Below are 15,933 nucleotides of genomic sequence, written 5' to 3'. Positions count from 1 at the left end.
GTCCTTGTTTGAGGTCACCTCCGTGTATGTTTGTGTCTAATCCAGATTTCTAATGGATTATCACTGTAGATGATGGGAGCTGATTAATGTGTTTAAACCAGAAGTTCTTTAATTCCAGAAAGATCCCTATCCTTCTGTTTTCTCTCTCAGTGTGAGATATAGCGAGAGAGAGGTAATTGGACTGTTAGAACAACACTGTTATAGTCGACGGGTGGGTAATGAGCTGTGTTAGAAAAGCAATGAGAGTGTATGAGAGACACTGAAAACATAAAAGAACAAAGGGTACAAAAAGCAAAATGATCTTTGTAAATATGAACTTTGTAAAAGTAGATCACTTGGTTGTGTGTTGCCTAATCATTAATGGGTGAAGGTCCAGTCACAGGTCATGATAAGTGAGTAACTAAGATCAAAATCCAGCATTACTAGCAAGGCACTTAAGCCCAGGTGCTTTAGGAGGATAGAGTAATAGCACTGTCACTCTAGATAAAGAATGTCTTCTAAATGGCAGCTGTCACTGTAAGATTGCCTTGGGTAATTGCAGTGGATGGGTGACAGCGTCAATACAATGGAATGGAGTGCAGTTAGCCTTTTGACCTCTAGAGGGAAGTGTTGACCACTTCTGCAAGCTTCCGTTTACTGCTTGACTCATGAAGTTTAATTAGTTGTCGTGACTGGATGCTTTAGGAAAGTTATAACACAACACCGCATTGCAAGATTAATATTCATGAGCGAACTACTAGTCACTGTGAGTTTAGCCTACTTCTCATAAATGTTTATAAGAAAATTGAAAGAAAACATGACAAAGTAGGAAGAGAGAAAAAAGTTTCAAAGTTTAGAGTTGGCCAATAATGCTAACAAACAGCGCAAGGTAAGGACTTTACAAAACTAAAACATGGGAGATAGTCTGGTACATAAAGATCATAAGAAACTTAATTTGTCACGCAATTAGCAACCCTGTCTTTAAATAAGACATGAAATAAAATGCCAGACACTAAAGCCCGGTTTCATAGACGGGGCTTAGCCTAAACCAGGATTAGGCTGTAGTTCAATTAGGACATTTAAGTAATTTATGAAAACATGCCTTAGAAGAAAGCTTTACTGGTGTGCATCTTAAGACAAAACAAAGACACTGACATGCAGTGAGATCAGTCAGTGCAAGTTTCTTTCAGTTGAAACAGCTCAGATTTACATTTTAGTCTAGGACTGGGCTTAAGAGTCATACTCTAATCGATTCGTAGGAGCTAGTATTTTAAAGCAATTTCTGCTAAACCAGGCTTGCTCAAACTCAGTCCTGGAGGGCTGGTGTTCTGCAGAGTTTAGCTCCAACCCTAATCAAACCTGTGCTAATCTATAGCTATGCTAAAGGTAGCATACAATGATGCAATGAGATTGTTGCTCCGTGTCCCTAGGTGGCATAGTGCCAGTCATTTGTTTGTGTCTAATAGAGTGCCAACCTGTGACTCGACAATTCAGTGAACCATATAATCGAAGCCCTAGTCAGTCCTCTGAAAAGCTGTTATAGATACAATCCCAGGCTTAGACGACACTGGTGTAATAGCCTGTATATTCTACAGGCTATTATGGAAATTTTATGTATTTTTTTTATCTCTTTTTTGGTTGCACTTCATTTTACAGTACGTGTACTAACATGTACTTATAGTGTACCTACAGTGTATTTATCTAAGAAAGTTCTGGTAATACAAGGTAACTACATGGGGTAGGGTTAGGTTTAGGGGTAGGTTCAGGGTTAGTACCTAGTTATTACATAGTTGTTGTAATTACTATAATAAGTACTGTACATAGTATGTACATGAGGAACAGGACTGTAAAATATAGTGCTACCTCTTTTTATGCTGTATGTTGTTTTATATGGACCTGTGTCTGCAATAAAATAAAATAAGATTTATAGCAGGTTCCTCATGTACTGCCATTGAACACGTAGCCCCGCCCCTAACTCATGTCAAAGAGAAGAATTCGTCATCAAGTCCTCTGATTGGCTAACACGCATGTAAGAGCCTGTGGCAGAGGCAAGTGTGATTTCAGGACACATTAAGTGATATTTTATGTGTGGTATTCTTTACATTGTCCTTAATTTCTAATGAGTTTGCAGTAATTGCCATGGTAATGTTTGCTAAGGGCAGAGTAGCAAATTGGCAACAGGTTGAAGTTGTACCCATACGTTATGCACACAATACAGCAGACAACTTGGGTATTGTGCATGTACTGTTTCATGAATAATCTTACTTATTTACAGTATATACTGCTGTTTACTAGTGTGGAGGTAAATACACACTGGGATTGAATATTAAATATAATAAATATATTATATTATAATGAAAATATACGCGCTTAGAGCAAATACGTTTTTTATTTTAACTGTCCAACTTTACACATATGCACACCTCTCTTTCATTGTGTGTATAATATGTCTTTGTATTACTTTATCTCTTTTAGTCTGACCTGACTTTTAGAAAACTTTATTTCCAATAACTCCATTGAAAGCTAATTACTCTTATTACAGTGCTAAAGTTTAATTGCATCTAATGAGCTGTATGTGTGCAGGTCTAGAGCTCTTTAATCTATTTTACCACACATTAAACTGACCCTGTTTCCATCAAAAGCTTAATACTTTAATCAATAACTATCCAAGATAAATGACTCTACAGCAGGCAAACACACACACGGTAAACAGTTCTGCTCAATATTCTTCTCATTTTGAGTCATGACTGACTTTATGAAATGAATCACACATTAGTCACATATTTAAGCCTGTCAAACACTATCAGCCAGTTGATCTTTCAACCCAATCCGTGTGTGTGTGTGTGTGTGTGTGTGTGAAAGTACAGGTGAAGTGTTTTCTCGTCAACAGTCACAAGAACTTTTTAGTTGTGAAAGATGATGAGGTTTGTTCTTGGCCATGATGAAAATGCGGTGTGTTTATATATATATATATATATATATATATATATATATATATATATATATATACATATATATATCTGGTTTTAGACATTCCTTACCACAGCTTTGGAGAATAAAGATGATAAAATGGATGATTAGCATATGGTAGCCTACTCAAACACACAAATACAAATATTCTGGAATCAAATATTGATAATGTGTGAGACATTATGATATATAAATATGATATGAGTGGGCAATGTGATTTGTTTGAAAGTGCATGTGTGCAAGTTTGTTAGAGTTTGTGTATGTGCATATGAACACATTATGTTTGTGTATGTTTTGATTACGTGTGTGTGTGGGGGGGGGGGGGGGGGGGGGGCTTCAGGGTTAAAGAGGCGTTCTATCAGCAGGCTCCTGCAGCAGTGGCTGCATTGTCTGCTTGAATGGCTGAATTAAAGGACTTTGTCTTGTTTGTGAGGGTAATGCCTCCTTCACACAGACAGCACCACAACAATGGAGACTGAATAGAGGAACCTCATCCCTCACCCTTCACCCCCTCCCACCTTTTACCTCTTCTATCATTTATCTTCCACACTTCTCCTTGCCTGCCTCTTTTTCACCCTTCAGGAAAACGTGACATCATCCAAAAACTTATTTACATAAATGTCACTCTCTTTCTGTCAGTCCTTGCTTCATTTACGTTTAAATTCTGGGTACAATTTTTATGGTATTCTAGTTAGATTCAATATAATTGACCATATATAATTGACCTTGATAGTGGTAGAGCATTGCGTTATCAAGGGCAAGGTTGGGGGTTCGATTCCCCGGGAACACATGATAGGTAAAAATGTATAGCCTGAATTCAATGTAAGTCGCTTTGGATAAAAGCGTCTGCTAAATGCATTAATTTAATTTAATATTGTATACAGCAGAAGTGTGGAAAAGCACTTATTCTGTGTACTTTCCTCAAGCTCAAACAGTAGTGCTGACCACGCCATGGGCTTGATTCCAAGGGAAATTAACATACATCTACTGCATGAAGACCATCAGTATAGAGCAAACTTATTCAGATAAAAGCATAAATGCATTAATGTACATAAAAACACCCTTATGAGTTTGAGAAACTGACATAAAATGCAATAAAATTGATTATATATATATATATATATATATATATATATATATATATATATATATATATATACAGTGGGGATCGAAAGTTTGGGCACCCTTTGCAGAATCTGTGAAAATATGAGTGATTTTCAAAAAATAAGAGAGATCATACTAAATGCATGTTATTTTTTATTTAGTACTGTCCTGAGTAAGATATTGTACATAAAAGATATTAACATTTAGTCCACAAGACAAAAAAAATGCTGAAATTATTAAAATAACCCCATTCAAAAGTTTGGGAACCCTTGGTTCTTAATACTGTGTGCTGTTACCTGATGATCCTCGACTGTCTTTCTGTTTTGTGATGGTTGTGCATGAGTCCCTTGTTTGTTCTGAACAGTTAAACTGAGCAGCGTTCTTCAGAAAAATCTTTAAGGTTCTGCAGATTCTTCAGTTTTCCAGCATTCCAGCATTAAGAGCTGGGGGTGAAAACTTTTGAACATGATGAAGATGGCCAAATTTATCTTATTTTGTTGAAATATAATTTTTTTCCATTTAGTTCTGCCCTTCGTAAGCAACAGAAGATATTTGTATGTTTCCCGGTACACAAATTAAGTACAATTTACATTGATCTTCAAATTCTGAAAGTTTTCACCCCCCAGCTCTTAATGCATCTTGTTTCCTTCTGGAGCATCAGTGAATGTTTGAATCTTTTTAAATAGTTGTGTTTGAGTCCCTCAAATGTCCTCAGTCTGAAAAGATGTATCTCAAAATCATAAAGTCACTGCTGGAAAGGGTTCAAATATGTAAAGATGCTGGAAAACTGAAGAATCTGCAGGAGCTTAAAGATTTTTCTGAAGAACAGTTCTCAGTTTAACTGTTCAGAACAAACAAGGGACTCATGCACAACCATCACAAAACAGAAAGACAGTCGAGGATCATCAGGTAACAGCACACAGTATTAAGAACCAAGGGTTCCCAAACTTTTGAGTGGGGTTATTTTAATAATTTCAGCAATTCTTTTGTCTTGTGGACTAAATGTTAATATCTTTTATGTACAATATCCTACTCAGGACAGTACTAAATAAAAAAGCTGCTGTCTATTATATAATCATAATCATAATAGAAATTCCACAGCACTTTAGTGTATTGAAAAATAGCTTGCATGTTCATGATCCTAAATAGGAAAAAGTGACAAAATAAGACTTCTCATTTTACCATTATTAAAAAAAAAAAAAAATAATCAATTCAGGACAAAGAGATCTACAACATAATACAAGGGTTAATCCCTTATTTTTGATTTCACTCTCGATATTTATATTTATTAAATATATTTCCATTGAAAAAAAAAAAGAAGAAAAATGTGTCGTCTCCAGCTGAGATGAACACCATTCATCAACTAAATGTTGTTAGTCAACATATTCAGTTTTCTCTCTTTTTCATTTGTGTGTTCGGCTTATAAAAGTCTCAGTGTGCCCCAGTGGAGATGTTCACCTCTATTACCCTTTTCAGCCTCTTTGCTGAATCCCATAATTTTGTCTAGGTCAAGCACAGCAGCACCTCACATCACTGTCCGAGGCCTCAGGGAAAAAGGCATAGAGGAAGATAATGATGATAAGTATTAGGAGAAAGAATATCTGATGATCTTATCCTTGTGCTCCTTCAGATAAAGTCATGAGGCATGTCCTGCCTGATCTCTATCTGCTCCCATAATGCTTTTCACCAGCAACCCCAGTCCACTCATCACTGTAGCGATCAGAGACAATCATCTTCAGGCAGATCCAGGATAAGCCTCTTGTTGGTCTGTGATTGGCTTTATATATTGAGATCATGTAAGTGTGTGTGCTGAACAATGTACATTTGATGTTAAATTCAGTTCAGGTTTTCCACAAAAGTGATATAGAATGCTAAAACAATAGGTTTTTATAGGTGCAGAAATATTGTGAGATCACATTAATTGTGAATTCAAGATTTTGCATTTTAAATTGTGTCAATATATATTGTGTCAGAAAGAGGCTTCATTGGCTACGTCAGTAATTGATTCCAAGAGAAATACAAATAAACAAGTCACTTCAGTGGATCCCTGGATCAATTTTTATCGGTTAAGCATATACCATTCCACTTAACACATACTGTGCGGAAATGAGGATCTCCAGCCTGGCGCTGCTGCTGTCTATTACCCACAATGCTTTTAAGTAAGCTGCGATAATGGATATGCAAATGGTATGTAAATACAGCTAATTAAAATGTTTAATTTGTCAAGACTTGAAACGAGTCTTGATTTGCTGGGGAAATACCATAGATGGACAGTCTAGAGAAATGAAATTTATGCCATTTTTATCATTTCAGTCACAATGGCAGTTTATGAATACCCAGGATTAACTTTTAACAGCACTGTGAAACATAAAGCAAGATAACCCGTGATTCCATTTACCAGGGTTTAGAATGACCCAGGGTTAACTATTTCAAGTGTGAAAAGCCCTATAGAGCGGGGGTGTCAAGCTCATCTCAGAGATTTCAAAGGCTAGTTTACAGAAATACATACACACACCCTTCACAGAGAGGAAAAGAGATTTAATGAGTTATGAGGAACGTATCCCATTAGGAGAAAGCGCAAGGGGTGCTATGTCATCAGCACACACAACCCGCAGGCCACTGACCCCCCCAAGCCCCCCGAGAGCTGCTAATGATGGAGAAAAACGCAGGCAGACCAACCTGGTCGCATTTGTAAAGACTACACATGCAAATATGCACACACACACACACACCTGCTGAGGCTCTGATTGAGTTTTCAGCTCTCTGTAGACATCATTACTAACCCATCATAGATTTAGATTCTCGTGATTGCACTTTGTGTATTTGCATGTGTTGTGTATGAGACAGACAATGCTTATCTGTTCGCATTATTAAAGCATGGCGAAAGATCGGTTTAACACTCTAAGACACTTATGTGTTTTTCCATGAGAACTCACACAGCCAAAGGCCTTTTCTCATCATTCACACAGCAGTGTGTCATTCTCTGAGTTTGTTTCTGACTTTTTTTAAATTCTAAGTTTGGATGTTTTCCTCTTGGGGTCTGTCTTACGTTGGTTGCTCCCCCAAAAAGACTCAGAGGCCTGCGCTCTCTTCACACCTGCATCCAATTATTCTGATACTGGCAGTTTTGGCTCTCAAGAGAGAGGAATCCAACTCAAATTTGAATCAGTTCTGAATCCCCAAAAGAGACATGAAAGTGCTCCGGGATGCGAGAACATGAGCAGATCTGAAGAATGCTTTTGAGTTTGACGGGGAACTAAATTAATCTCCCCATGTTTCAGGGAACACACCTCCCTTCAAGAAACAGCGTTTAATAGATTCAGAAAAAAAGAGCGTATATGTGTTAGCATGCATGTTTGAAAAAAAAGTTGTTTATAAGATGCTGTCAAGTGCTTTTGGGCATGAAATAATGGATTTGACAAAGTTTGCCATGTTAAAAGGTATTCAGAGTTTTAAAACACTTGAAGCAATAGTTCACCCAGAAAAGAATCTGTAATCATTCTTTGTTATAAAAAAAACTATATATATATATATATATATATTGTTTTTTTATAACAAAGAATGAGTTATGAGGTTATGAGTTTGATTAAGACTATATGTAGTTTTGATATCTTCTTTGTGTTCCACGGAATAATGAGTAAATTATCTCATACATTTTTTTTTTTTTTTTTGATGAACTATCACTTTAATATCAAGGCTGTAGAGTGACATTAAAACATTGAATATTATTTTATATAATTTTTACACTGTTATTTTTTTAAGTTGTAAATAAAACAAAGATTATTGGAAGAAAATTGTATTTCAGTCTTTCTACTTCAAAGTGTCAGATTTAATTATATCTTTTACTTGCCATTTCTTTGTGAAATTTACTAGCAATTTCTAAAGTGTTCTAAAGCATATATCATAACATTATTAAAATATATAAAATAATAATAAAAATAATAATAATAATAATAATAAACATTCTTTTCTCCAATTTTCATTGTGTCCTGGACATCACTGTGCATAATTTGAGTTATTCTCAGGCAAATGCAAATATCAACATTTTATCAAATTCATTTTTATGGCATGGCACATAGCAACATCCTAGCAACTGCCTGGCAACAACCTAGCAACCACCCAGAACACCTCTGCGACCACATAGTGCTGAGTTTTGCTCTGGCAAGCACCACTCACATTTTCTACAGAAAATGTACATGTCTAGTTGTAAATAATAATCACCACTTTGCGGCGATGTTGTTTTTATGGCAACTTAATCAAAGTTGAAGGGATACTCCCCTTTAACTTAAATTTTGACATTAATCACCTACCCCCATGTCGTTCCAAACCTGTCTTTCCAACATAATTTAAGATATTTTAGTTGAAAATCGGCAGGCTTGTGACGGTCCTATTAACTGCAAAGTAAATTACACTGTCAAGGCCCAAAAAAAGTATGAAAGACATGTTCAGAATAGTACATCTGCCATCAGTGGTTCAATCTGAATGTAATAAAGTAATAATAATACTTACGCGAAGAAAACAAAAAATAACAACTTTATTTAACAATTCATCTCCTCTGTGTCTCTGCATCATCGTACCATTTTGGAGAATATGAGCTGAATGCAAGCAGCGTACACTCTTCTGTGTCAGCTGCATCAAAAGGATATGTTTTCTATACGTATAAGCTTTGATTTGAATGAAAACAGCGTATCCGTGCAGTCCGGCTGACACAGAAGAGTGTTAGCTGTTTGCATTCAGCGGATGTTCTCCAAAATGGCGCTACAGTGATGTGGAGAGACACAGAGGAGACAAATTGTTGAATAAAGTCGTCAATTTTTGTTTTCTTTGCGACAAAAAGTATTCTTGTCGCTTCATAACTTTGTTAAGGTTGAACCACTGATAGCAGATGGACTATTCTGACAATGTCTTTCATACTTTTCTGGACCTTGACAGTGTATTTTACTTGGCAGTCTATATATGGGACAGTCACAAGCCTCCCGGTTTTCATCCAAAATATCTTTAATTGTGTTCTGAAGACGAATTAAACTTTTACGTGTTTGGAACAACATAGGTGGAGTATCCCTTTAAGTAAGCAAAACAAGGAATTGGTTTAGTGAGAGAGAGAGTCAGTAAATAACAGTAAATTGGATGAATTAACATGCTAATGTCTTTGTTTACTCAAAATATTCATCGTCATCATCGCCCATGTATGAAATCAAAATGCACACATATTACAGACATTACACAGTGCAATTTAAAATCAAAATATAGACAATTAGAGCAAAACTGCATAATGAAAACACATTGTTTACACACCAGTTAATCTTCTCCTGGAGAACTGCTTCAACCGCTGGGGTCTAATGGACCCGGAGTCATAATACGTCATTAAACGAATATTGACTTTGCTTTTGAGTTGTTATATGAAGCTCCAGCAGTGTTGAAGAATTTCAGATTCTATGTTTTTTGTCTTGTGCATACTGCACTTTTATGAGATACTAAACAGTGTTTAAACAAAACATTTCTGTGTTTCTCTCTGTGGCGGTCTTCATAACGTCTGTACAGTTCATGCTGTCTTTCATTTCCATTTCTCTTTTACCTTATGTCTAAGAGAAAGTAAATCAAACACATACATATACACACACTATTAAACAACAGAGGACTAACACATACTCACTCACACCAACACATACCTTCCTCGCTCTTTCTGGAAAGTTAAAGTGTGGTGTCATTAAGCAGAGAGATCAGGTGGGGCTGTTTAAACTCTTTTGCTATTAATGCCACCACAGGAAATATCAAACACGCAGAAAGAACAAACCGACGCCACCTGTTGCCCCCGGAAATGTGCCTACCTTTTCAACCAAACCCCCCCCCCCCCCCCCCCCAAAAAAAACTAGCCACTTTACCATGTAATATTGGCAATTGTAGATTGAATTAAATGCGACAATCTTCTTTTAAAGTCTTTAATTAGCTGTAATAAATGGAGATGCTGCAGACTGACATATTGAAATGCATTGAAGGCTTGCTAATCACTTTAAAAGCTCTGAGGCAGATGTCAGGATTGGTGAGACGCGTGGCATTAAAATGTGAACCGTTTAAAAGGATTTTTTGTCTTTGTGTGTGTTTGTATGAGGGGTATATTTACTGACGTCTTTTGAAATAGAGAGATTATACATGGGTGGGTGGATATGGACCCCATGAACGGAAGGCTGTTGCCACAACATTCATATGCACACATATTCACCTGTACAGTAAATGTATTATATTAAAATATTTAATATAAATATAAAGAAAAATGCATATTCATTATCTATATAAAAACTAAATATATATATCATTTTAAAATAGGCCCTATATAATATAGAGTGGAAATATAAGTGTAAAGTCAATAGCTAAATTGTTCTTATCTTTTTTAACAACATGTCTGAATATGAATTTCTGACCTGTTTATGGAAATGAAAGATTATAGAGCTATGAAGCCTAGTAGTACACACACACACACACACACACACTTTACTTGGCTTCATACAGCTTTGCAAAAATTATCATTGAGCTGCAAAGTAACATTAAGCCAATTGGTGACAAAAATGATTTTTCTCAAGTACAACCCATGAAACTGATAAATATAAGTTTATATTTACATGGTTTTCTTTGTAGATACATTTAAAAGAGATGCGTGCAGTCAGGGATGAAGGACCAGAAGAAAATGAGACAGTAAAACAACCGCATCTGCTGTCTTCATATGTCCTATTTTCTGTAAATGTCAGAGATAATGATGTGTTTTAAATGTAACTGCGCATACCCAGAATGAGGGCAGTAAGAGCAGTGACCATATATGTGTCAAAAGTAAAAAATGCTGATGACATGTTTATAATATAGAACGGTGGTCCTCAATTCTGATGGCTGGTCTCCGTCAATCTCACAATCTGTATTCAACCTCAAACCTGGCTGCACTGGGAGATAAGCCTAGCACACACACATACACACACAGTGGGTAAAGGACCTTTTAACTGGCAGAAAGACACACACACAAACCCATAATTTTTTGAGAGCTTCTTAACTGAATCTCTTAAAGCTGAAAACGAAAGGTTATTAAGAGCCTTTGTAATTCATTTGCCAAACAGAGTTTCTCTCTCCATCTTTCACATTCACTTTGGGTCTTATATGGGACTGAAAGATTTCCACACAGTGCAGGTTACCATTAAATTCAGCCTTATTGATTAGCTCCCAACCTCACACCTGCCATCCAAAATAAAAATAATAATAAATAAATAAACTTCTGGACTTTCTTTCCAGATAAAATCAGTGTTATCAGTGTCGTATGAAGAAGTCTCTGTGTGTTTACATTGGTGGGACAAAGTTGCATTATGCATTGGCTCTGAAACATAGATTTTATTCAAACCAACAATTAAAAATAGTGATATCTGCTAAAGTACAATTAAAAGCAGATTCGCACACATCCGCAAAACATTCTTTCCGATGACACATCAATAGCCTTGAAAAACATAGTCAATTAGAGCTCTCATCGTTGTTAAACGACAAATATAATCGCTTTTATTTTCTTATATACAGTTTAGATATGATGAAGAATGCAGGAAAGACGGGAAAAATAAATGTGAAAGATTAAAAAAGAATAAGTCAAAAGAAAACGGTTCGCGGTGAGAAATTAACACGACGTGAAAGTTTTCCAGAAGAAGTTCTTGCATCCCGCTTTGCGCTCGCGAGGTGCCAGCATGGGACCGGCGGCGCGCTCGAGCTCCAGACGGACGTCATCTTTCTCCACAGCGCGGGACAGATCCTCGGGCTCCAGCGCCTCGTTTTCTGCTTGCACGAGGTCCGAGAGCAAGTCTGCAAGTGTGTATCTGGCGAGTTCCTGAAGAAATTAAGAGAAAGTGTTGGCAAAGGTGCGTCTAAAAATGCGAACAAAGGTAAGCTGTTACTGAGTTGGAACCCTGCAGTGGTTCCCAATCCTGTTCATGAAGAACCCTCAACACTGCACGTTTTTGGTGTCTCTCTTATCTGATACACACATTTGAGGTCTTGGAGTCTTCACTAATGAGCCGATGAGTTGAATCAGGTGTGCTTAAATAGGGAAAAAATCTAAAATGTGCAGAGTTGGGGGTTCTGCAGGACCAGGATTGGTAACCACTGCCCTAAAAGCTACAAGTTACACCTTTGTAACTTATTTACTCCTAAATGGTACATATTAACAACTTTATTATTATTGTTTTCGAGTGAATAAAGAGAAATCGAAATGAACGTTTGCACAAAGCAAATGTCTGTCTCAAAATTAAGGGACTGGGTTGGATCGAATTCTTAAGCGTTGTGTTGATAAAAGCAGAAGTTTGCAACTCATAATTTTGCTCTTTTAAGTCGGACTGTCTGACAACAGCCATTTGCTATCTATATAAACGTAACGAATTATCTGGATTTATTTCCATTTTATATTGTAGGCTACGATGCACTTACGCGTTTAACACTTAATATATAACTTTTTTTTTTTTTTTTGCCTTTTCTGTTTCCTGATGTTTGCATGACCATTATTTTATTTTTGGGTGAGCTTTTATTAATCCTAATCAACATTGTGCAAGTTCAAACGCCCTGAATTGTAGAACTTCAGTCTGAAGATGTAGATGCTTTCGTAAATTTCAGCACCATGGACAGTGATTTAGTTCATTTGCTGACATTTCATGATTCAATATAGTCATTTATAACGCATATACAATTACTAAAACTAGTAATTTATTTAAGTATTAGTTTACCTGTTTTCCAGCAGGGTTGAGGAGAGATCTCTGCAGAAATTGGCGGAGTTTGGCGTCTGTCGGTGCTGCTGAGACACTGCTGACTGCGAGCGCAAGGGACAGGAGCGCTAGTGCGCACTGGATACGCGTGGAGAGCATCTTTGAAAGTAATGATTTGGGTAGCGTTGCGCTAGTTGTAAGTCGCCTCTTCTATCTCTTTGCTCCTTCTGTTGCAGCTCATTCCTGCAAAGTTGCCTTTTATAAACGATTCGCCTGACGTCAGAAGGAGAGGGGGGTTTCCTCCGCGTGCGCTCGAGTGATGCTGAGTGAAAAAGATGACACCGGTTAGGAGCGTGAATCCTACCGGAGTTGAAAAGGATTAATGATCGATTTAACCTGCAATCGTCACTCCAACCCCACACACATACTGTATTTTGTCTGTGTGTGTTTGTTAGAATTTGCCTATATTGACTAAGAGTCTTGCAAAAGTTTTGCTGAAGTGGAAATATAGCATTAACAGAGTATAGGGTTTTGAGATCATCATCCTATAACACTGCATCTGAGATGTCCTCACTAACATAATAAAACCACTATGTGTTTGTGTTTTTGGCTCAGAGTGTGAATGAAAGGGAGAGACGATCTTATCACAATATATCACACAATATATAATAGGTTATGAAAAAAAGACCCTCAGAATATAAAGATAAGTATACAGTTATTCACTGTCCTTGAATCTAACAAGAAGTCTGTGGGGATTTTTCAGTGACTATTTGTGCAAGTTACATAATTGCGCCAGAAGGTTGCGACAAGTGAATCTTAATGAGTGAGACTTAATCATTCTTCAACCGATTCGTTTACAAGTGTTGATTAAATCTGGAAAGAAAACAGTCACTCAACCGATTCACTCAAACTACTGATTCATTCAGGAACCAAAATAGTGATATTATATAATTTAAAATAACGTTTAATTGAAATCATGAATGCAACAGATTTAGTTCAAACCTAATTACTCAATCATGGACGTATCTATCGGGGTTTGTTTGGAACTTAACTTGAATAGGCCTACTGTCTCTAAAAAGTTACTTAACAATTTAATAGGCCTATTACATTTTTGTTTATTGAACTTTAAAGCATATCGCACAATTGGTCTGCCTGTAAAACCACTTGATGCCATAACACGCTCTTGTTATATTGCTTTATCAAAACCTATTCGCCCAGGGCAAAGATATTCATTGACGGTGGTTTGGTTCACACTGCCTAATGCGTGTGCGCATTGACGTCAAGTTTTCCGAGAAGAGCCTCGTGTCCTACTGCTTTCTTCGGGCCGGGCGGATAGTGGATCTGTTTGCCTCTTTCCTCTGTGGGGGTTCTCGGTCGCTCCACTCTTCTAATCAAAACTCAACCGTCGATTAAGTGATGGTAATGGCCAGCCATGATCCACGCCGCGCGCGCCTTCTGATACGTGATGTGTTAGAGGAGAACACTCGCGCTAATTCCATTGAACCCGTAGGGACGGTGTGACGGTGGCAGCCGCTCTGCGAACCCGGTGACTTGATACGCATCCAAAGCACAATTATTTAGTAACTATTTTTTTCGCACACTGCGCACGCTGTTAAGTGCAAATTAATATCAGACTAACCCTTACCGTTTTTTTTTCAAAGCTAATTGCAGTCAAGTGTGCTTGGAGCGCATGCAGTAGGCTAGCCTTTGCCGGTTGAGACTACAAACATATTTAGACATGGCTAATGGCAGAGATTTCTATTAGTGCTATAGAGTTTGGCAGAGGCCACCGAACTGCATAGGCATTCATGTTGGTATGTGGTTTATGGGGATTTTTTAAAAAAAAACTAATTTTGAATGATATTATAAGCCTTTTGAATTACGGGGACACTGAAAATGTCCTTATAAATCACCTCCTCATTGTATTATGTCATAACCATTATACAAATTTGTGTCCTCATAAACCACATAAACATGCTCACACACACACACACATACACACACACACACAGTTATACAAAAAAGGGCCTGAAAAGTATTTGGAATTTATTTGCATTGATATGATCAAACCAAGTGGCATTTAAAAAAAATAAAAAAATAACAATTTCACAAAAAAAATAAATAAATAAATAAATAAATAAAGATGAAGCAGTATTGTTCAAAGGTGAAACAGCAAAATATATAAATACATTAATACAAAAGTTCTGAGATAATCATAATTTGTTGCAGATTATAAAATTCATTAAGGGTGCACTTTTCAAATAAATCATTTTTTTTAATAAATTTAAAATAATAAAACAATAAATATTTTACAAATGGAAGATGAACATTTTGACACTTTTAGTGAAATTTTGGGATGTTCATTTTCACCTTGAAAACATTTAAAAGTTATTGCAAAAAAGCAAAAAGAAAAGCTGATTTTATTTGAAGATGCCACCTGATTTTATATTTTTGCCTCAGTAAAATTCATACATTAATGTGCATTTTAAGAGTTCAAATAAGTTTAAGTACTTCAACACTTGCAGATACAGACACCCTTTCCAAGCACTCTGCATTGGGTTAACAAATCTGTAGTGTTTTAATTAAAGCTTGGGTTTTGAAGGAAGTTTACAATCTCATTTTCTCTTTTCTCTGTAAAGCTGATGTTGGACTTTCTCATTATAATGCATTTTTATACTGAGGTTTAAATTGAGTGGCTGAAATCATACAATGCAGCATAAATTTTAGCTTAATAAATCTAATCGCTAATCAGAATTGGGCTTCAAACAGCAGTCAGTCAACTGCTTCCCCAGTCACTTTTCTGTTTGATTGTGAGTCAGCTGCATCAGTTGGCAAACTTAATGCTTGTTTTAACTTCTAACATTAAGTATTACACTTTATAACTTGTCCTGAGACATGAATGAGAACACAAAAATAATTATTTTCTATGTAAAACCTATGACTTTCACGTGATGTTGCAACCTACACTTAGGCCTTTTAAGGGATAATTTAGCAAAAAAAAATGTATATACCCTTAAAGGATGTATAAGTTTGTTTCTTCATTGCAATTTAGCATTACATCACTTGCTCACCAATACATCCTCTCTTCAGGGAATGGGTGCCGTCACAGTCACAACTGTAAAATGACTGTAAAACAAAAACATGATTTACAGTTCATGTACAA

At 36.5% G+C, this 15,933-nt stretch overlaps 1 protein-coding gene across 1 annotated transcript; it reads right to left on the bottom strand.

Annotated features, from left to right (window-relative positions):
* Positions 1-11,691: 11,691 nt before the first annotated feature.
* On the bottom strand, positions 11,692-12,934 carry LOC113078806 (somatostatin-1A-like). The gene is made up of 2 exons (XM_026251119.1): positions 12,792-12,934; positions 11,692-11,902 (listed from the first exon to the last, which is right to left on the bottom strand). The coding sequence occupies exons 1-2, from the start codon at positions 12,927-12,929 to the stop codon at positions 11,696-11,698; spliced, it is 345 nt and encodes a 114-aa protein (XP_026106904.1). The 5' UTR covers positions 12,930-12,934; the 3' UTR covers positions 11,692-11,695.
* Between the last annotated feature and the right edge of the window lie 2,999 nt (positions 12,935-15,933).

The sequence above is a fragment of the Carassius auratus genome, unplaced genomic scaffold (genome assembly GCF_003368295.1).
Source record: "Carassius auratus strain Wakin unplaced genomic scaffold, ASM336829v1 scaf_tig00026611, whole genome shotgun sequence".
NCBI classification, from domain to species: domain Eukaryota; kingdom Metazoa; phylum Chordata; class Actinopteri; order Cypriniformes; family Cyprinidae; genus Carassius; species Carassius auratus.
The sequence above is the reverse complement of the archived record's forward strand: the minus strand, read 5'-3'. Positions and strand labels throughout refer to the sequence as shown.